Source organism: Protopterus annectens, chromosome 9.part0, assembly GCF_019279795.1.
Source record: "Protopterus annectens isolate FY-2018-M chromosome 9.part0, PAN1.0, whole genome shotgun sequence".
Classification (NCBI taxonomy): domain Eukaryota; kingdom Metazoa; phylum Chordata; order Ceratodontiformes; family Protopteridae; genus Protopterus; species Protopterus annectens.
The window spans coordinates 797,248,921-797,272,666 of NC_056743.1; the positions used below are offsets into that span (position 1 = coordinate 797,248,921).

General features: G+C 45.4%; 1 protein-coding gene across 1 annotated transcript in view; it reads right to left on the reverse strand.

Annotated features, from left to right (window-relative positions):
* ATF1 (activating transcription factor 1) overlaps positions 1–23,746 on the reverse strand; it is a 455,141-nt gene that overhangs the window by 263,571 nt on the left and 167,824 nt on the right. The window contains exon 4 of the mRNA XM_044082168.1: positions 7,645–7,693. Coding sequence (XP_043938103.1) covers positions 7,645–7,693 — 49 coding nt within the window. The remainder of the gene's footprint in view (positions 1–7,644; positions 7,694–23,746) is intronic.

Below are 23,746 nucleotides of genomic sequence, written 5' to 3' on the forward strand. Positions count from 1 at the left end.
GTGATGCGAATAGGTCTATCTGTGGCATTCCCCATTTCTTTGAGATGGTCTTGAAGATGTCCGGATGAAGCTTCCATTCGTGGGCATCCGAAGTGGTTCTGCTTAATATGTCTGCTAGGGTATTGTCTTTCCCTGGTACAAATATTGCCTGTAACTGGATGTTGTAGCTGAGTGCCAGGGTCCACAGCTCCAAGGTCATTCTGCATAGGGGGTATGAGTGAGTGCCTCCCTGTTTGTTGATGTACCACATGACTGTGGTGCTGTCTGTCCTTATCAACTGGCCCTCTTTGAGAAATGGTTTGAACTTTTGGATTGCCAGTTTTACTGCCAGCATTTCTTTTAGGTTGATGTGCAGTTGAAGTTGATCCTGTGTCCACAATCCTTGCACGCATTTGTCCAGCATGTGTGCCCCCCATCCTAGGTCTGAAGCGTCTGTTGTGATGGTCTGGCTTGCTTGACATCTGCGAAAGGGTAGGCCTGGGTTTGACTGGCATGCCTGAGCCCACCATAGGAACTCCTGTTTTAAGCATGGAATTAGTGGGATTTCTGTTTCTAGACTGTGTCTGTGTTGGGACCATAAATTCTTTAGGTACCACTGTAGTTTTCTCATATGTAGTCTGGCAAATGGAACCAAGATTATGCATGATGCCATGAAGCCCAAGGCCTGCAGTACTTTTCTTGCTGTTAACTTGTTCAGTTTTGTTAGTGCCAAGTATAGAGGGAGTTCTTTTTGTTTTTCTGTAGTCAGGAATGCCATTTGTTTTACTGTGTCCAATTCCGCGCCCAAGAAAGTCCTTGTTTGGGATGGTATTAGCCTTGACTTTTGTAAATTGACTGTGTATCCCAGTGCTTGTAGCAAGTAAATGACCCTTTGTAAATCTGTTGTCAGCTTGCTTTTGTTGTCCCCTTGTAGCAGGCAGTCGTCCAGGTATGGGTAAATTTGAATTCCCTGAAGTCTGCAATGGGCGATTACTGATGCCAGGCATTTTGTGAATACTCTGGGCGCAGTAGATAAGCCAAAAGGCAATGCTGAGAATTGATAGTGCTCTGATCCTGCAAGAAATCTGAGGTATCTTCTGCAGATTGGTCGAATGGGGACGTGCAGGTATGCCTCCTTGAGATCTAGAGTTACCAGCCAAGACTCCTTGCCCAGCATGGGAAGAAGTTGCTGTAGGGTCAGCATTTTGAATTTTGGGACAATGATGTATGTATTTAAGGTGGACAGGTCGAGAATTGGTCTCCAACTTTTTCCTTTCTTGGAACTAGGAATAGTCTGGAGTAGAACCCTTTCCTTGCTCTGCTGCTGGCACTCTTTCCACAGCTCTCATGTTTGCTAACTCCATTATCTGGCGTAGAGCCTCTGTTTTTGATTTGGAGGTAGATTTGGCATTCCTCTTTGACTGGAATAGTGTGGAAGTGAAACCGGTAACCTTGATCTATGGTTTGTAAAATCCACTTGTCCTTTGTTATGTAATGCCAGTTCTTTGAAAATAAGGTTAACTTTCCGCCTAGAGGAGCTGCTATTTGTTCCCTGGTAGGCGGGTTTAGGGTTAAGTCACTGTGGTTGTGTTGATGTAGTGGCAGTGGCGTGTCTGTGCCTCTGTTGTTACCTTGCCACTGTCTTCCTCTGTAGGCACCTCCTCTGGATTGGTTTCTGCCTCTGGAACGCCTATTCCTGCCCCTTTGAAATTTTGTGGAGTCAGGAAAGGACCAATTTTGGCAGGCCAGTTCCTGCTAAACCTTGGGGTTGAACCTGCAAGAAATCTTTAACAGTTTGAACAGATTTTGCCTTTTCTTCCATTTTCTTCATAACCTGCTGGGCAGATGTACCAAACAAACTTGTCTTGTCCATAGGAGCATCTAGCAACTTAGCTTTAACATGATCCGTAAAGCTTGTTCCTTTAGCCATGCATGCCTTCTTATCACTGTGCCTGTCATGGCTGATCTAAATGAAGCCTCCAGTGCATCATAGCCACATTTTAAGGAATGGTTGCTAACCTGTTGTATGTTATTTACCATATCTAATACATATTTCTTATCAAGAGATTCATCAGTGGTTAGTTTTTAGTTAACTGATCCAGCATAAACTCTTGGTATTGTATCATGTGAAACTGACAGTTTAAAGCTCTAGCTGAGAGAGTAGCTGAAGTGTAGACCTTTTACCCCATCTGTCTAATGACCTTGCTTCCCTTTCAGAAGGAATAGGGTTTTTAGCTATGGTCGCGGCTACTGCCTTGGGGCCCTGGGATACAGTTTCTGGGTCTGCAAGTGGAGCCTTGTAAAGGTGGTGATGAGTATCTGGCACCCTGTAAAATCTGTCTGGTTTGGTAGGGGCTGGGGTAAAGAATCTGGAGCGGAGCAAACATCATTGAAAGCATCATCCACCACAGAGAGAACAGGGGTATAGCCAAGGGCCTGTGCTGAGGGAGGTGCAGAAAGGTCCTAAGTCTTTTTCTGGAGTCTGAAAAATCCTGTTGCTGCCATTGGAACTGTTCTCGCATGGCATGCAAAGTTTCCCCAAAGGAAAATTCTTCTGGTGGGGAAGCAGCTGGGATGGATTCTTCAGCATCAGAATCTTCAAAATTGGAGAAGGGAGCCTCTGGCTGGTCAGTTATGTCTGATTCATCAGCAGAATCATCAGAGGACACTGGCTCGGGGCTCTGCCCTAGGTCTCTTCTCTGGGGCTGAGAGGCCCTGTCTGGGTGAGATTGAGATCCTCTAATTAAAGAAATTAAATCTTCTGCCAAGGTAAGCATTTGAGAACTAGAAGAGGGCCTGGATGGGGTGGTTTAACAGGCACTGTTTTAGTAGTCTTGGCAGCTTTAGCCCTGGCGAAGGCCTTAATGGACATGGCTGCTGGAGGCCTAGCAGCACCACGTGCTGGGGTAGAAACATCCAAGGGATGGTGTCTGATAAGTCAACCACCGTAGTGGGTAAAATTTCTGAAGTCGCTTCAAGAGTTGTAGCAGGGCCTCAGTTGTAGGAAAAGGTTCAGCTGTACTTTGTTCAGTTTTCTCGGTTTCGCCAAACCGAGACACTCATGTTTGCTTGACCAAGGTTTCGGCCAAACCGTGGACCGCGAGTGTCGGTCTTTATCTTTGCGTTTTGCCAGATTGGGTAGTCGGAGGATCCGACGGCATAATGTACGCAAAATCAGAACCGAAAAACTGTTCTGCAACTCCGACGCCTAAGCGTTCGTCGGTTGAAGGAAGCACAGGCGAACAGGCTGCTACGCCGTGGGCTGGGCCTAAACAAGGCAGACAGTAAGAGTGGAAATCTTTATGAGGTATTTGTTTCCCACAGTTTAAACAATTGTTAACTTTTTCTGACATCGGCTGAGGCAAGAAAGAGTCCCCAACGGGTACTTAGCTTTAGAAGTCTTCGTAGTATTCGGTAGAAGTAATCTCTGGATCCGACCGACCGGCACTTGCGAACAGCTTCTGCTTCGGGCGCCACGCGGCAAGAAAGACTGAGGAAAATGGCGTCGGCTGATGCCTTTATACCCGAAGACCAACAGAGATGACGTCGGGTGGAGTGCGACATCAGCCGAAGCCGGACCCGGACTTTGGAATCCGGCCGACTGAAGGGCTGCCTGACGACAGGACAACCCACTTGTTATGACTGCAGATGCATCCATGAAGGACATCCTATCGGGCTTAGCAGGGGCTGGAGGTAAAGTATCAGGAGCAGTGCAAGCATCATTGAATGCATCATCCACAACAGGAAGAACTGGAGGTATAGCTAAAGGCCTATGTTGCGGTAAGTGTAAAAAGGTCCCAAGCCTTTTCCTTGAATCTGAGAAATCTTGCCCCTGCCATTGGAATTGCTCTCTTATGGCATGTAAAGTTTCCCCAAAAGAAAATTCCTCTGGTGGAGAAGCAGAAGGAATCGATTCTTCAGCATCTGAATCTTCATAAGTAGAAAAAGGAGCCTCTGGATGGTCTGTATCATCAGAAGAGTCATCTGAGGACACTGGCTCAGGGGGCTCTGCTCTAGGTCTCTTTTCTGGAGGTTGAGAGGCCCTGTCTGGGTGAGATTGGGATCCCCTTATTAAAGAGATGAGATCCTCTGCCAGAGTAAGCATCTGGGAACTGGAACTGGGCCTGTGAGAGGGGGGCTTAACAGGCACAGACTTAGAAGTTTTGGCTGCTTTAGCCCTGGCAAAGGCCTTTATAGACATGGCTGCAGGAGGCCTAGCAGCACCACGTGCTGGGGTAGAAACATCCAAAGGGATGGTGTCCGATAAGTCTTGTGAAACCACAGAAGTAGGTAAAACTTCAGAGGCCGATTCAACTAGGGTAGAGGGGGCCTCGGTAGTAGTCATGGATTTGGCTGTAGATTGAACCGTTTGCTCGGTTTCGGCCGAAACCGAGACACTCGCTGTTTGCTTAACCGTGGTTTCGTCCGAAACCGCGGACCGCGAGTGTCGGTCCTTTTCTTTGCGTTTCTTAATTTGAGTAGTCGGAGGATCCGACGGCATTATGTACGCAAAATCTGAGCCGAAAAACTGTTCAGCAAACTCCGACCGACGTCTAAGCGTTCGTCGGTTGAAAGAAGCACAGGCTAAACAAGCTGCTACATCGTGGTCTGGGCCTAAACAAGGTAAGCAGTAAGAGTGGAAATCTTTATGAGGTATTTGTTTCCCACAAGTTAAACAGTTATTCACTTTTTCTGACATCGGCTGAGGCAAGAAAGAGTCCCCAACGGGGTACTTAGCTTTTTAGAAGTCTTTGAAGTAGTATTCGGTAGTAGTAATCTCTGGATCTGACCGACCGGCACTTGCGAACAGCTTCTGCTTCAGGCGCCACGCGGCAAGAAAGACTGAGGAAAATGGCGTCGGCTGATGCCTTTATACCCGAAGAACTGCAGCTATGACGTCGGGTGAAGTGCGACACCAGCCGAGGCCAGACCCAGACTTTGGAATCCGGCCGACCGAAGGGCTGCCTGACGACAGGACAACCCATTTGTAAGGACTGAAGGACATCATACCACTACGCCAAATCAGCTGCTTTGTGAAAGAGAGGAAGACAAACTTAAATGGCCATCATTTAATGAATTCAGTTCTCACCATAGCTGTCAACCTCTTAGCACAAAACACCTGGACAAACCCAGTAATGAGGGAATACAGCCCTCAAACATATTCAGTGAATTCAGTTCTTGCCATAGCTGTCAACCTTAGCACAAAAAACCTGGACAAAGCCAATAACAGGGTAATACAGTCCCAAAAATAAGGACAAATTTAAAATAGTCATCTTATAAACTTAGAAAATTGCTATAATAAAAGGTTGTGTTACTATATTTTTATTGCTAAAAAAGTTGTTTTACTATGTATTTTCTGAAGAATATGAAGTCTGAAATTCAAATGCATGTCAATTTTACTTCTGACGGAACAAAAACAATTTTCAGCAGAGGCCCAGGGAGAAATACTGTAGACACGTGTCTTTGTAAAATGGCAGGACACCAGAGCAAATCCACACAAACACAGGGATAAGATGCAGACTCCACACAGAAAGCACCCCAGCCAAGAAATCAAACCAGAAAACCTATAGCTGTGAGGCAACAATACTGCCACTGCGCCATCATATATGTAAGGAATTAAACATTCAGAAACCTGAAGTCTGAAATTCAAATGCCTGTCAATTTTATTTAACATTTGTTAATCAGGACAGTCTGACTTGGAACAAAAAAACAATTTTCAGCAGAGGCCCATAAAGAAATAATGCAGACATGTCTTTGTAACATGGGAGGACACAAAAGCAAACCCACACAAACACAGGGAGAAGATACAGACCCCACAAAGATGGCACCCCAGCCAAGAATCAAACCTGATAACCTGCAGCTGTGAGGCAACAATGCTACCACTGCACCATCAAATATTAAGCATTGCAACATTTACAAACCACAGATATGAGGAACAGATCAGATCAAATATGAGGCAAAAATCTGCAATTTTTTTACAAATGGTGGTGGGTAGGGAATTCAGGTCTTTAACACCTGCATACAAGGTACAGGGTTCAAGCCTGAGGTATTCCCTACCACACCACCATGAATCTAACCACCAGTATTATTACACACACACACCTCTTGTAGCAAACACCACCACATCCCTGTCCACACACTTATCTGCAGTAGATCTTCCCTGTAGCAAACCACCATAAATCCCGAGAACGCTACGAAACCCGTGCAAATCCACACAGGACCCTGGTCGTGACATCTTCCCCTGACGAGACTGCAGCAATCTCCAATCCAGACCCTGCCCGTCGCGAGATCTTCCCCTTCCCCCGATGAGACTGCAGCAGCAAATTCCAGACTGGTGATGTTGCAGTCCGACCCAGATGTGTTTTCCCAGCGAGTTCCAGGACAGTCTATGCAGTTTAAAACTGCATAGACTTCTGGGAGCTCCGTTCTTCATGTTTCCCAGTCAGGACTGCTGCTGAGACAATCAGCAGCAATCTGGACTAGTGAGCATGCGCGAAAGTCCGCGATTTTTAAAAAAAAAATTTTATTTTAATTTCTTTATTTACAGTTGAGGGGGCTCCAGTCCGGCAGTCCAATAGCACGGGCCGCCCCTGCCCCGAGGCCAATCGTGGACTAGAGCATCGCTGGGTATATGACCTGGAAGAGGAAAGTAGGGAGAAGTAGCTGCTTCATTTGTTCAAAGGAGTGGCGAATACAACGCAGCAAGGCTGTCCCCATTTATGGAAGATAAGATCTGCAACTTCCTGATTCAGAAACCACTCCTGAGGCATGAGGATAGCTCTGCTGAGCCTGTCCGCTATGATGCGGGATTTCCCAGGGGTGTGCATTGCTATCATAAAACATTGGGAGGAAATCGCCCACTGCCACGGTCTGAGTGCTTCTCGACACAAGGGGTAAGACCTGGCCCCGCCCTGTTTGTTGATGTACCACAACACTGACATGTTGTCCGTTTGGATTGCAATGGTCCCGGAAGGGAGTCTTGAAAGGCTTGCAACGCTATGAGCACTGCTCTCATTTCTAGGACATCGATATGCAGATAGTGCTCGCAAGGTTGCCAAGTGCCTTGGACTGTCCTACCTAGATAATGCCCCCCCCCCCCACCCTATCAGGAAGGCGTCCGTGGTCACTGTGGCTACCGGAGGGGGTTGTATGAAAGGTCTGCTCTGAATCACTAGTGGGGAGACCATCCACCAAGAAAGGTGCCTTTTGCTCGTTTCTGTGATCAGGATCATGCGAGACACGGGTAGCTCCTGGAAAGACCACTACGTGAAAAACAGCCACTGAAGGATTCTCATGTGGAAACACGCTAAAGGGACAAGAAGAATGGCAGCTGCCATGGAGCCTAGAGATTGGAGGACATATTTGACTTGAATCCGTTTGCTCTGCATTAGAATTAACACTTGAGGAATAGTGGAAACTCTTGCAAACATTTCTTGTGTGTAATTCTGCTCCTATGTATGCGACAGACTGACAGGGCAACAAGGCAGATTTTTCAAAATTTACTGTAATGCCTAGTTGAGTGCATAATGTGATTGTATAATCCCATGCCTCTAAGAGTTGATGCCTGGTGGTAGCAGTCAGAAGCCAGTCGTCTAGATAGGGAAACACCTGGAATCCTTAACACCTCCGGTGAACCTTGACTACTGCCATACACTTGGTGAACACCTTGGGGGCTGAGGTGAGACTAAAGGGCAGAGCTCTGAACTGGTAATGACTGGCCCCTACCTGGAAGCGAAGAAATCTCCTGGAGCGTCTGTCCATCTTCATATGGTAGTACCCCATCCTGAAGATCTATTGAGCACATCCAATTGTCCTGACCCAGAAAACGGAAAATGGACTGCAGTGTCACCTTCCAGAACTTTTCTTTTTGTACAGATTTGTTCAATTTGCTGAGATCCAGTATTGGTCTCCAGTCCCCTGTCTTTTTGGTACTAAAAAGAATCTTGAGTAAGTTCCAGATCCTAGTTAGTCTGCGGGGACTTCCTGAATGGTTCTTTTTTCTAGCAGTCTTGAAACTTCTGTGACTGCTTGATCCCTTAGATTGGGTGGGGACATCTGGGATGGACTTTTTTGATTCTATGGGGGATTGATGGAAGGGAATTTTGTAACCTCCGGATATAATGAATAGTACCCATCTGTTTGTTAAATTTTGCCAGGCTTTTGGGTAAAGCGAAAGTCTTCCCCCAACTGCCTCCAGAGGTGAGCAGTCAGGCAACCCTTCAGGGGATGCTGGAAGGGCTTGGCAGAGAAGGTTTCTCTGTCACCCTGGTTTTGCGGTCCCTCTGCCGCGAGGGCATTACTATTATTATTGTTGTCCCCCTGGGGGAAAAAATCACCACGTGTGTCAGGCAAGGGTCCCTGGGATTTTCGGAACCACGTCTTTCCGGTCTTCTGACCCTTGGGTTAAGTTCTGGAAGGGGTGGAAAAATGGACTCTCACGGCAGACAGTCTTACCTTCCTGCTCACACCTGGTCAACGTGTCTCACCTGAGGCCCAAAAAGAAAGGAGCCATCAAAGGGAGTATTGCTGGACGCTCGAAAGGGTCCCGCAAACTGACAGCTGCATCCAAGCATGTCGAGAGCCACACCTGTCCCTGCGGCTCTGCTCGCTCCATCAGCTGCATAGGAAATCAGTCTCATGGAGGAGTTGACTATGGAATTAAGAGTCGCAAGCTGGGAAGCTAATTTGGCTGGTACTCCCCTCAGCTGTAGGATCTTGAAGGGTATCCCTTTGAAGACCTGTAAAATGGCATAGATAGTTCAGGGACCTCATTGAAAAGGTAGCTGAAACAAACATTCGCTTTCCATATCTGTCCATCATCCAAGACTCTGTTTGGAGGATGAACAGATGAAGAGGTTTCTGCTAACTCTTTCTTGGTGGCTGCTGCTACCACCATGGCATCAACGGGCACACCTTTGGAGAGGAATTGTTTGTCCTGGGGAGCTGTAATAAATTTGTTTGGTCTCCTCGGAGTAGGTTCCTCAGTATCTGGAGGTGACCAAGCCTTTTGAGTCACTACAGACATGAGTGGATCGAAAGGAGGAGATGCGCAGGAGGTGGAAGGTCAGGAACCGAATGCATCCAGGTATACAGACTCTTCCTCGGTAGGGGCTAGGGAAGTCCAGTCCCCCCTCTAAGCATTTCAAGGATGTCCGAAAAGGAAACCTCTTCAGATGGGGATCTTGGGGACCTTTAAGATTCACCCATGTCTGTATCAGAGGTGACAGACTCAGGAGAGTCTTGCACTTCTTCTGGGGAGGCTCTTCCGAGTGATCAGGGGAGGCTTCGGAAGAAGAGGGATCACCCAATGCGGTGTCCTGGGGCATAGGTTCCCTGCGCTTGGGGTCTGGAGGAGGAGTAGAGGTTGGAACAGACACCACAGGGGGCGGAGCCGATGGAGCTGGTAGTAGAGCTGTTTCAGGGGACAGCACACTCCGTATGACCTCGAAGGCGTCCCGATCTCTAGACAGAAAAAGATTCGGCTCCGAACAGACAGGAGTCCTTCCCCGTGCCAAGGGTGAGGGCTCAGTGGTTGATGGAGCAGAGCTCACCTGCGCCGAAGCTCCAAGGGGGAAAACAGGGTTGGACAAAGGTCCAATGCCACTCCCCCCCCCCCAGAGCAGATGAGAGTGCCCCGGTGCCCAGATTCCTTGATAGAAGGTACACCGGAATCGAAGGAGAGATGATGATCGGCACCAACAGTTCTACTACCTGCAGATTCATGGTCTCTGGCTCCGAGCTAAATGTATTCAGAAAAGGAATGGAAACAGCGGTTGGAGCAGATACCTGCTGAGGTGGGCTGGACAGTAATTTTGCCAGTGCCTGTGACTTAAGCAACCTACTTACTACTCTCTCATCATGATCCAATAATCTAGAGGATCGAGAGGAGTGGGAAGAATGACTACGTTCACTCTGTAACAAGGGTGACTGAAGTGCCGAGTGGATGGGCTCCAAGGATGGAGACATGAGTCTCTTATGGTTCCGAAATAGCAGATGGAGCCAATGGAGGAGTTGCCTTGTCGGTGCCAGCCGGCACAGATACTTGGTTGGTCAAGTAAGAGAGTCTGCTCCAAAGGTGGAGCAGATGGCTTGACAGATTTGGGGGATTTCACTGGCTGAGTACTTTTAGCCGGAGAATCCTCAGGCTTCAATAATCCCCGAAGGATTAATTTGTTTTTGCGCTCCTGCAGGACCCTTAGACTAAAAGCGTGACATATAGAACAGGAGTCCTGCAGGTGAACAGTGCCCAAACAAAATACACAACTAGTGTGCCCATCTGTCAGACATTTTCTGACAGCACGAGTCACACTTTTTGAAGCCAGATACCTTGGTATCTTTAGACATTTTCCTAACTAAAGAACCACAATAAAAAAATGTTATACTACTAAAGTAAGAAACTTTTTTTTTTTTTTTTTTTTTTACAATTAAGGAACAGAAAGGACAGCCTCTAATTTAAACGGCTGTCCTAAGGTGTGGGGGGGGGGGGGGACTCTAATTTAAACGAGTTCAGGGGAAACAGAAGGCCTGCGAGTTATGGAGCGACGGCCAACAAAGCTACAACACACAAGAAAGCGATAAGGGTTAAAGTACTATATCTAGACAAAAACTTGAAACATTTAAGAATAAACAATAGAAAAAACTATACTAAGCCTGAGCCAGTAACGAAGCAACCTTGCAGATGAAGCGGCAAACGAGATCTGGGTAGCTGACTCTGGGCATTCTGGGATAAGGGGTAGCCTCAAGCCAGTAAACAGCTTTCGAGCTATAGAAGATAGCAGAGTTGGAGCGGAGGATAGTCTCAGAACCCAAACAGCAAGAATGAAGGCAAGATGGACAACTTAAAATCTCCTGTTGTAGGCAGGGTACGAGAGGAATAATTGTTTCCAGACTGACAATGCTGACTCCATAAATTTATTAGGTACCATTGAAATTTCCTCATATGCAGTCTTGCATATGGAATTAACAGAATGCAGGATGCCATGAACCCCAGAGCCTGTAGAATTTGTTTTGCAGATAACTGGGTTTTTGTTGCCATCTATTTGAAGTACACAGTCAGTTGCCTTTGCTTGTCTGGCGTAAGGTAAGCCATCTGGGCAGTTGTATTCAAGCTTGCACCCAGGAATGTAATTTTTTGAGAGGGTACCAGTTGTGATTTCTTTTCGTTTATTGTCTACCCTAGGCATGTTAGAAGCCTTTTTACAAACGCCACATGTTGAAGAAGAGTGTCCTTGTTCTCTGCCTGAATGAGACAGTCGTCCAGGTAAGGATAAATTTGTATGCTTCTTTGCCTGCAAAATGCAATTACTGGTGCCAGGCACTTTGTAAAGACCCTGGGTGCAGTAGATAAGCCAAAGGGCAGCGCAGAGAATTGGTAATGCATAAATCCTGCCTTGAAGCGGAGGTATCTTCTGCACAATTCCCTTATTGGGATATGCAGGTATGCCTCAAGTCTATTGTCAATAACCAAGCGTTCCTGCCCAGCATAGGCAGTAGCTGTTATAAAAGTCAGCATCTTGAATTCTGGATGGTCCAGGAATGTGTTCAAAATAGATAAGTCCAGTATTAGACGCCAGGCATTGTCTTTTCTGGGTACCAGGAACAGTCTTGAATAAAAACCTTACCCTTTTTCCTGTTCTGGTACGGGCTGAATAGCCCCCATCATCCATGAGGGACGCAACTTATTTCTGAGTCTCTGCCCATTGATTTTGTGTCAGATCTGGCCAACCATTTGGAACTGGCAAAGTATGGAAATGAAATCTGTACCCCTGGGATACTATGTTTAATACCCACTTGTCCTGGGTAATTAACTACCAATTTTGAGCATGAAGTGCTAATTCCCCCCCCCCCCCCCCAGGGGGCTGCCAAAAGATATGTGCTTGGTGATGGTAGAGGGAAGTCATTGAGACTGCTTACTGTAGGGTTGTGCTTTGTTCCCTCCAGATTTGGAGGTGGAGGCACCCCAGTGCTCTGACCTGTAAGAACCCTGTGATTGGTATCTAGAGCCTTTTGAGTGCCTGGATTTGCCTTGAGGCTCTGCTGGACAAAGGACCAATTTTAGTAGGCCAGTGCCTACTGAATCTGGGTGGCTTCACTTGTAAGAAAACTTTTACAGTTTGCACAGATTTAGCCTCGTTTTCCATTTTCTTTAAAACCTCTTCTGCCTTATTACCAGAGTATCATGCTGTAAAGGAGCATCCAACAATTTAGCTTTAACATGATCAGGCAGATTTTGCTCATTGAGCCAGGCATGCCTTCTAATCACAGATCCAGTAATTGCAGCCCTGCAGGAGGCCTCCAAAGAATCAAAACCACACTGCAAAGTATTGTTTCCAACCCGTTCTGCTGCATGCAATAATTCCTGTAATTCTTTATTTTCCACACAATCAGAAATCAACATCATTTTCTGTTTCAATAAGCCCATAACATGCTGTTGACATTTTAGCATATGAAACTGGCAGTTTAAGGCCCTAATTGCTAAGGTTGCAGACGTATAAACCTTCCTTCCCCATCTGTCCAGCACCCTAGAGTCTCTATAAGAGGGTGTAGGATTTTTGGCTGTAGAGACCTTTACACCTTTGGGACTCTGTGAGATGGTTTCAGGATCAGCAGCAGGATGTTTGAATAGAAATTTGTGGGAGTCAGGAAACCTGTAATATCTGTCTGGCTTACTAGGAGCCGGAGGTAGGGAATCAGGAGCCATGCTTGCTTCCGAAAACACATCAACAATGTCTAATACAGGAGGTATAGCCAAAGGCCTATGCTGAGGAAGAAGCAAATCCCTAAGCCTCTTTTTAGATTCAGAGGCATCCTGACTCTCCCAATGAAAATGTTCCCTTAAAGTATGCAAGGTTTCTCCAAAAGAATAATGAGATGCAGACGGGATGGATTCTTCAGCATCTTGTTGAAGGAATACTGAAGTTATTCTGCTCTTCAGTAACTTGAACTGAAGCTAGTGTTGGCTGAATTTTGTTATTTGCTAGTAATTACAGGTGTGGGGGTAGCCACATTCTTTGATTTCCTGTCCTTGCATATTTAACTGCTGTATTGTGAAATAATTTCTGCTTTAAAATCTCAGCTTTGGCCAGCTAACAACTTGGTTATATTCAACTGGACGTATAAGAGAATTTACGTACCTTTATCTGCACTTAAAAAAAAAAAAAAATACAGTATTTAATTTGATTTAAGCTGTGTATGAAGGAGTGTTGAAGGAATACTGAAGTTATTCTGCTCTTCAGTAACTTGAACTGAAGCTAGTGTTGGCTGAATTTTGTTATTTGCTAGTAATTACAGGTGTGGGGGTAGCCACATTCTTTGATTTCCTGTCCTTGCATATTTAACTGCTGTATCGTGAAATAATTTCTGCTTTAAAATCTCAGCTTTGGCCAGCTAACAACTTGGTTATATTCAACTGGACGTATAAGAGAATTTAAGTACCTTTATCTGCACTTTTAAAAAAAAAAAAAATACAGTATTTAATTTGATTTAAGCTGTGTATGAAGGAGTGTTGAAGGAATACTGAAGTTATTCTGCTCTAAACTGCCCGCCCCTCAGCCTGCCTCTGGGCCCATCTCATTTGCTCACTCAACTGAGTGCAGTGAGATCATATTCTGATTTCAGGCACTCCTACTGTGTACAAAGAGAGCATCTGGGAAACAGAAAAAAAAAAATTAAGCTTATTTCCTGCCTTTCTTAAGTGGTATAGACTATTTGTAGGCTTCTGAGCCCCCAAGCCCTTCTGTGTTTGAGGGAAGCCTTCTAGCTTGTTTTTTTTCTTATAACTAGCCAGTTTTCTAGTTTCAGCACTCAAATCTGTTTCTTTGATCTCAGCACTTGTTCAGATAAAAAAAAAAAAAAAATTTCATCTGCTTTCACTGTACTTGTGTTTCTACCTACTTCATTTTACTTTTGCATCATCTTAAAAATACTCAATTGTATTTATTACTGCTTGGTGTAACTCATTCTAAGCCTTTTGGTTTAAACACTTGGGCTTCGGACCAGTTAGTTGTTTTGCACTGAGAGGGTTTGTGGTCTGCACTGTTGTGGCAGAACAGGTAGCTTACATCCTTCTAGGTTGAGAACTGCTGATTGAGGGCTCAGTGTCTGTTATTCTAAAAGTGTATTAATTCTGGTTTAAGCACTTGGGCTTTTCAAGCCAGTTATTTTACATTAAGAGGGTTCGTGGTCTGCACTCTTGTGGGAGGAGAGGCTGGACTCTGCCCTTCTGAGCTGGGAATTTCTGGTTAAAGGCTTATAGTGCATGCATATCTGAACTGTTTCTTACTGAAGTTGGTGCCTTGTTTGCTGTGGCATAGACTGGATTCGGGCCTGCTGGATCTAGCTTTGTTTGTGTAACTTGAACACTAATCCAGACATTCTCTAAAGTATTCAATGGTATTTATTACTGCTTGGTTGTAACTTGATTAAAGTGTAGCTATCATTCTAAGTCTTTTGGATTAAGCACTTGGGCTTCAGACCAGTTGTTTTACATTAGGAAGGTTTGTGGCAAGCACTGTGGTGGCAGGACAGGTAGCTTTCATCCTTCTAAGTTGGGAACTGCTGATTGAGAGCCCAGTGTCCAAGTGTATTAGTTCTGGTTTACGCACTTGGGCTTCAGGCCAGTTATTTTACATTAAGAAGGTTCGTGGTCTGCACTCTTGTGGGAGAAGAGGCTGGACTCTGCCCTTCTGAGCTGGGAATTTCTGGTTAGAGGTTTATAGTGCCTGAATATTTGAACTGTATCTTACTGAAATTGGTACACCTTGTTTGCTCTAGCATAGACTATATCCAGGCCTGCTGAATCTAGCTTTGTTTATATGCTTGTTGTTTGCTTGTTATTTCCCTGGAAGCTAATTCCACCTAATACGCAACTTCTCAGTGCTTCTGTGGATCACTAGTGATATCTGCATTGCTTACTGTACTTATTTCCTTGTTTCAATTGAAAGAAAGTTACTGTTTGTCGTTTTTGCATTTAGTTACTTGTAACACATTACACTCAAGTTACCTGGCACTTGCTCACTAAAGCAATTATATAAGTCAGCACTAAAAATTAAAAGCACTACACCCTCACTCCCCACTGGCCCTTGTTTTCAATTAAGGATTTCCCAATATTATTCTAGCATGTCCAAAGGTCAGTTGTCAATCTCCTCTCCGGTCCAGCTGGTGAATCTGGGAATCTTGAGGCAATGTTATAACTGCCTCATGTACACAGACAACCCTCTCCTCCTCCCACATAACACAAATACTTGCGAGAGATGCAGCTATTTAGCCAAACTGGAGGCTGAGCTCTCTCAACTCAGGACTGGCAAGAGCAGACAGGAGAAGGCAACTACACACACCACAAAACCAGCCTCACATAATGCTACCACTCCACTGAATCAAACACAAACACACAAAGACATACTCGAAAGCTCTGAGTAAAAATTTACCTAAACAGCAGAGGCCTCCAAAGCAGACACCCAAACAACTGCTACCTCAAGACACCCCACAAGCAACACATAAACCACAAAAGCAGTGTGCAAAGCAGTCACAGCCCTTAAGGCCAAATACAACACCAAACATACTTGTCATAGGTGACTCCATAGTCAGACACACTGACGTCCCACTCACCAGGCTGAACAAGGAGAGGGTCACAGTAAGCTGCCTATCGGGCTAGAATCCCACATAACACAAGCACTGGTCACTCCACGGCAAGTACAAATATGACACAGTCATTGTCCATGCTGGTGTGAACGACCTGAGACGTACCTCCCTGGACTACATGAAAAGAGACAGAGGAGCTCTCTGATTATGTAGCCCAGGCAGGTATGACCCTAACCCTGAGCAGTATCCTTCCTTCACCAAGAATGATGCCACAATATAGAGACAAGATGATCAGCTTTAACAATTGGCTTAATGTCTGGTGTCATTCAAAGGGGATCCAGTGTGTCTGCCTGGGATGACATGCTTGACAAGCCACGCTGCTTCGCAAAGGACGGCTTGCACCCGTCACCCCTGGGATTCTGGACATTGGCTAAGGCTCTTGCCACACCCATAGTGCCTTTTTTAGGCAAGGCTCAAATTCTAAACCTACCACCCTAGAAAACAAAAATGGGAAGAAACTGAGGGTAATGCTGCTCAATGCCAGAAGTCTAAATCTCAAAATGCACGCACTCGAGGCCCTTCTCAGTATGGAGAACATCGATGTCTGTGCTGTAACTGAAACCTGGTTCAAGGCTCCTGAGAGCACCCCGGCACTATTAGGTTTTACCTCATATCATGCGTTCCGGCCCCAAAACCCGGACCACACCACAAAAGGAGGGGTGTATCCATATTCATAAAGGATACCCACACCTCCAGGTTGGTGGCAACGCATGGCTCGGAAACCATCCAGGTGCAACTAACCATAGGCAAAACTGCTCTACAAATTGTAGCATGCTACAGGCCACCCTCTCAAACTCTGGAACCCCACACAGCCTTCCTGAAGACACTGGAGGGTATAAATGTATCTCCAAACACCATCATATTGGGTGACTTCAACTACCCGAATATAGACTGGGAACATTACTCAAGCCCTAACTTTCTAGCCCAACGGTTCCTGGAGTTCATAAATTCAAATGCCATGGAACAGCTAGTCACTGTTCCCACGAGGAGAAAATATACTAGATCTCATTGTCACAAACATGGGGACAAAATGCTCCACACGAAGTATATCCCTCATTGGTGAGATCTGATCATAAACTAATCTCACTGGAAATCCACATCCGCCCCCACCCCAAACAAAAGACCATAGTGAAGAACTTCTCTAAAGCAAACTTCACACTACTCAAGACTGGTGTGGTATCCTTCAAGGCCCCTGAGCCAGTGGAAACCACAACCCAAGCTGGAAGCCCTTACAAATGCCTTCTATGAACACCTCCAGGACTGCATGGATCAGGCAATCCCAAATAAAACCAAGACTCTTTCCACAAAGGGCAAACGTCCAGTCTGGTGGACCCCAGCCATTAACAAACTTTACAATAAGAGGAGAAAGCTATTACATGATAGAACAAAATCCATAAAAGGGAAGTCACCCTGATCATTATTAGTAAAAAATACGAGCACTCATAAAATCAACTAAGGCCAATTTTGAGAGAAAAATTGCCATGGATTCAAAGAACAATCATAAGGCCTTTTTCAGCTATGTTAGGAACCTGGGTGGAAACTCCCAGATATGCTCAGAATTAGTCCAAAATGATACATAAATCACTGAACCCACAGACATTGCCAACATACTGGCAGACAGGTTCAGTGCAAACTTCACCCTCTCCCCCCCTAAAGGAGAGATAACTATCCCAGCAGAGTGTAGCCTCCCGGACATCTCAAATGCGCAGGTGAAAGCTGCTCTCTCTAAAGCTAAAAACACAGTATCAATGGGACCGGATGGTGTCCCCGGCTGTGTGCTACATGAGCTAAATGAGGAATTAAACCCGCACATAAGGCAGCTGTTTAATCTCAGCCTTACCACAGGATACGTGCCCAAGGAGTGGCGCACGGCAACTGTGGTCCCACTCCACAAAGGCGCCTCTACAGACCCTGGTAATTACCCCCATAAGCTTAACAAGTCTAGTCTGCAAAGCTATGGAGAGGATCATAATGGAGCTCATAAACAAAGATATAGGGACTTGCAGACATTGGACCCGACCCAGTTTGGCTTTGTCAAGGGAAGATCATGCCTTTTGAACTTGGTCGACTTCTTGAAACAGTCACCAAGGCCATTGATGAGGGAAAGGCAGTCCATACAGCCTACCTTGACCTTGCAAAGGCTTTACACAATACCCCACTGGTATTGTAGAAAAACTTACCAGCTTAAATGTAAACCCATATGTCACAAGATGGGTTGCAAACTGGCTTAAGGACAGAACCCACAGGGTTAGAGTTGCTGGCGCTATGTCAGACTCCAAGCCGGTCACAAGTGGTGTCCCACAGGGCTCGGTCCTTGGCCCCTATTGTTTGGCATCTACTTCCCAGAAGTACAGGCCAACATGGGAGGACTTTGCTGACAAAGTTTGCAGACGACTGCAAACTGGGTGCCATAGTGGAAAGTGCATCGGACACGGATATCCTTCAGAAGGGACTCACGGAAACAGATAGCTGGTGCCAGAGCCATGGCCTGAAGTTAAACGCCAAAAATGTATAGTCATACCCTTCGGGAAAAACAAGGTAACCCCAAGCTACCATATAGGTGGCAATCCACTAAGCACAGAAGAGGTTATCAGGGACCTGGGGACCCAGGTTGACAGTGGCCTTTCTTTGACACTCGCGTTGCTAAAGTGGTTAGAAAGACCTTCTACATTGCCCACCTGATCATGAAGGATTCACATCCAGATCTAGTGAGGTCATTGTTCCCCTGTACTCTTCACTTATCAGACCAATGATAGAGTACAATGCCCCATTCGGGATGTATCTCACCCGACATCTGCAGCAATTTGAGAGACCCCAAAAGTTCCTCACCAAAAGGATAAGGGACTCCAAGATCTGTCATATGCTGCCAGATTGAAGAAACTCCAGCTCTATTCAGTCGCATACCGTCTGCTCAGAGGTGACATGTGCCTGACATACAAGGCCATGTCCAACCCGGAATTAATGGACATGCTCCACCTCAAAAAATCCAAATCCACCAAAACCACTAGAGCAAGCGACTTAAACCTTAGCACGAATATAAATAGGACGTGCTGGAGGGATAGATTTATCACTCAGAGACTCCCTATGCTGTGGAATAGAATCCCGGTCCATGTGAGGCAGAGCACCTCGCTGACTCTGTTCAAGAGAAATCTAGACCTGTGGATGGGAGATCGTAGGTTTACCCCGGGAATCATCTCTGTGTCACTGCTGGACAGAGGCACAACAAACTAATGAGCACAGTATTTTTTCATACAAGGGGTGGCGTAAGCCACAAAAATTTGGGCTAGGCTTATAAATGCCTTAGGGCAGATAGCCTAGTATAAACCTATGAACCTATGAATCCTCATAGGGTGGTATAGAAAATTCCTGATCAAAAACGAAATAGAAACCTGATCTGAAAATTCATAATCAGCATCTTGCCTAGGCCTCTTAGCAGGGGGGGGTGTTTGGTAACCTCTGATCAAAGTAATTAAGTCCTAAGCCATTTTGATCATATGTTTTTTTAGGCATAGGGGCCTAAGCACGTGGACTCATGAGTCGTTTTTTTAGACTTTGAAGATGTTTTTGACTTCGTTTTTGAAGCTGGTGGTTTTATATAGAAATGTTGAGGCCTGAAAACACCCTCAGAAGCCGGTACCTGCTCAGCGGCTCCGGACCCATCCAAATTAAGACATATCCGTGGGTTCAATACTCTGAGAATCTCGCGGCATACCAGACTCCGCATAGGTCTCAGTAGAGGCCTGCGACTCAAAAGTAGTGGGTATCAGGGACTGCAAAAGCACCAGAGTACCGGTGACTGGCTTAGGAGAAGCTTAGTCTGTTTTGGACCTCAACGGTCTGTCTGTGTTTTTTGTGAACTCCGGTAGTCGGATTGCTAACAGACGACATTTCAGGGTAATTAAATCTGGATCCAAAATATTTTGAAGCAAAAATATACAGACGCTTAATGAGTTGGTTAAATCTAGCACAAAACCGACAGCAAGGCACGTTATGATCTGGGCCTAGGCAAGGAATACAGTACAAATCCGACAGCAAGGCACGTTATGATCTGGGCCTAGGCAAGGAATACAGTACAAATGAAAATCCTTAGGAGGTATTTGCTTCCCACAAGTAAAGCAATTATAAACTTTTACTGACATTGGTAAGGAGCAAGAAAAAGTTTCTCCAACGGGGTACTTCGCTTTAGTTGAAGACTTCGGTTCTGAAACTCGAATGCGAAATTTTCAGGAGTCTGCCGACCAGCACTTGCTAACTGCTTTTGCTTTGGGCACCCCACGGCAAGAAAGACTGAATAAAATGGCGTTGGCTGCATGTTTTATACCCCTGACGACCTGACTTCATGGAAGAGGAGACAGCAACCGATGCAGGACCCAAGACTTTGTTATTCAGGCGACTGAGGGCAACCTGCCAGCAGATTACCCAAATGTAATGACTGCAACAGTGAAACACGAAGAACATCAGAGTAGTAGCATGCCTAAGTAAAGGGATCTCCATCTTACAGCTGAGCAGGAAGTGGGTAAGCCGGGATCAAGAGAAAAAAAACAGAACTTGCAGGAGAGAAGGATATTCGGCAGTGATGAAGTCAGAAAGTTGATAGAGGGTAGGTACAAAAGAAATATTTGCTATGAAGAATTAGACAGTCCTAGTATCATTTCTAGAATTTAAGGAATACAGGGGTTTAAAAGGCTACAGACTGAGAATGCAGCAAAAATAAGAAGTGAGGGTTTCAGTTGGTAAAAGCAGAAGATGCACTGTAGGACAAATAGCTGCTGTTACAATGGGGTCTGACTATTAATGTATATACAGCATAGCATTATAGGAAGGGAGTTGGAAATGGTGCTGAAAGATGAAATGGAAGTTGGGAGTTAGGTAAATGGAAGCTGGAAATAAGGTTAAAGGAAAAAGGAGTGTTTGATGGTAGTAAGGTTGTCTAGGAGGATTATGGCATCGCAAGTGTGACTTACATGTAGGAAGTACACTAGTAGAGTAAGAGGATGGGTGAACAACAACGCCATTTTCTTCAGTTTTTCTTGCCCCAGATGTCAGGTGCCCCCAAAAGGAAGGCAATACATAAATTTGTGTAATAAAGCACTGCAATATAATCAAATACAGTAGTTGCAAGCAAATACACCATAAATGAATACCCCAATCAGGTTGTATGAGGATGTGTTAGCCAATAGGCCTGTCCCAAGAGGGGATGGAGGGAGGGAAACCTGGACTGCAGCTGAATTAGCACTCTAACATCTACATTTATGGTAGGTACAAAACTGTACTATGTTCATCGTGCATACAGCTGCAGTCATAAGAGATGGGTAGAATCCCAAAGCTAAGAAAGGGGTGGTAGGCACTAGGTGGAACTAGGAGGAGCCAGGATGCCCTGCAAGACTGCAGTGGCAAAGCCTGCTCTAGTTTTGGAGTATAATGGTAGGTGGTAGTGCTTGGAGAAGGTATGCACAGAACTCAAAGTGCCTGCTTCCAAAATATCTTTGGTAGGAACTCCTCTGAGGAAAGCTGCAGAGGTAGCCATGGCCCTTGTGGAGTGAGATCTGATGCCTGTAGGTAGAGTTTTGCCATGAAAAGAATAGCAAAATCGTATGCAGTGGGCTATCCATTTTGAGATTGTCTGTTTCGAAATTGGCTTTCCTTGAGCTCCTACAGCATAGGACACACAGAGCTGCTCTGATTTTCTGAAAGGCTTTGTTCTGTCCAGATAATAACGTAGTTGTCTGTGGACATCCAAGGAATGTACTCTCCCCTTTTTTTGAGGATTAGGATAAAAGGTAGGTAAGTGTATGGCCTGATTCAAAGCTACCCTGGATACCACTTTAGGCATAAAGGACGGGTTGGTTTGTAAGGAAACCCTGTCCTGATGGAAGATGATAAAAGGCTGTACAGCCATAAGAGCTTGTAGTTCTGAAACTCTACGAGCTGAGGTAATAGCCAGAAGGAAAGCGGTTTTCCAGGACAAATATTGCAAATCTGATGAAGCAGCTGGCGCAAAGGGAGGCAAGGTCAGTTTTTCCAGAATGAAATTGAGATCCCAAGCAGGTATTGGTTGTTTTCTTGGGGGTCTTAGATTCTTAGCCCCTCTGAGGAACGGTCTTAAGAGAGGGTGAGAGAATAAGAGTGGATCAGTGTTGTATTCTGCAGAAAAGGCTGAGGCATGGATTTTGATGGAGGAGAATGAAAGTCCACCGCTTAGCAGCTCAGCTACATACTGTAGTATTGGAGGTAAATTCAGTTTTCCAGGATCCTGGCCCTTTCTCATTCCAGACAAAACAGTTTCCATTTTGCGGAGTAAGCTTTTCTAGTTGACTGCCTTCTGGCCTCCAAAATGACATCCTGCACCTCCTTGGAGAGTAGGGTCTGTTGTGATGCTAAGGAATCTTCCATGTGGCTAGACTGAGCCATGAATCCCAGAGCCTGCAGGATTTTCTTTGCAGTCAGCCTGGTGTAATTTGCTAGTGCTCTGAAGTATTGAGTTAGTTGCCCCTGCTTCTCTGGCGTGAGGTAGGCCATGTGGGTGTTTGTGTCCAAGTTGGCACCCAGGAAAATTATCTTCAGAGAGGGTATTAGCCTTGATTTTTTTTTGTTGACTGTGTATCCCGGAGAGCTCAACATTATTACATAAGCCAGATGTTTAAGAAGAATGTGCTTGCTGTCCGCTTGGATCAGGCAGTCGTCCAAATAAGGGTATATTTGTATCCCTTGAAGTCTGTAGTACGCAATTACTGATGCCAGGCATTTTGTGAATACTCCGGGCACAGTAGATAAGCCAAAGGGCAATGCAGAGAATTGATAATGGATTGAACATGCAAGAAATCTGAGGTATCTTATGTAATTGTGTCCGATTGGGACATGCAGGTATGCCTCCTTGAGGTCCAATGTTACCAGCCAAGACTCCTTGCCCAGCATGGGAAGAAGTTGCTGTAGAGTGAGCATCTTGAATTTTGGTACGAGTAGAAATGTGTTTAGGATGGACAGGTCCAAAATAGGTCTCCAATCTTTTCCCTTCCTTGGTACCAGGAATAGTCTGGAATAAAAACCTTGACCTTGTTCGTGCATAGGTACCTCTTGAATAGCTTTCATGTCTGAGATCTGTAATTTGCCTTTGTGCCTCTGCCCTTTGATTGTGTGGCAGGTTTGGCATGCCTCTCATTTTTGGAAGGGTGTGAAAATGGAATCTGTAGCCTGTGTTTATAATGTCCAGGAGCCATTTGTCTTTTGTGACAATATGCCAATTCTTTGAAAATAATGCCAGCTTTCCTCCTAAGGGGGCTGCCATTTGAGTCTTGCTTGGCATGCAAAGGAGAAAGTCATTGGGCTTGCTTTCTGAATGATTGTGAGTTATCCTCACCACCTCTTTGTGTAGGAGCTTGCCATTGTCTGCCTCTAAACGATCCTTGGGATTGTCCTCTGCCCCTCGGGCGCCTGTATCTGCCTCTTTGGGGTCTGTCCGTGGCTGGAAAGGACCAATTTTTGGAAGGCCAATTTCTATTGAAACGTGGGGTTTTTGTACCTGTAGAAAATCTCACACAGTTTGAATTGATTTAGCCTTTTCCTCCATTTTCCTTAATACCTCCTCAGCATTAGCACCAAATAATACATCCTTTTGAAGAGGGGCATCTAGTAATTTAGCTTTGACATGATCAGGCAAGGTTTGTTCCTTGAGCCAGGCATGTCTACGTAGGACTGATCCTGTAACAGCAGCTCTATATGAGGCCTCTAGAGCATCAAAACCACATTGTAAGGTATGCTTACCCACTTGTTCTGCACTATGCATCAAATCCTGCAACTCCAAGTCTGGTTGTTCAGGTTGTGACATTTTACTTTTCAATTGTGATAAAAACTGTTGGCATTTTAGCATATGGAACTGACAGTTTAAGGCCCTCATGGTTAAGGTAGCCGAGGTATATGCCTTTTTTCCCCACCTTTCTAAGGATCTGGAATCTCTCTCGGAAGGTAAAGGATTTTTAGCAGTGGAGGCCTTAATTCCCTTGGGGCCCTGTGAGATGGTTTCTGGGTCAGCAGCATGGCTTTTGTATAGAAATTGGTGAGAGTCAGGAACCCTGTAGTACCTGTCAGGCTTAACTGGGGCTGGAGGCAGAGAGTCCGGGTTAAGGCAGGC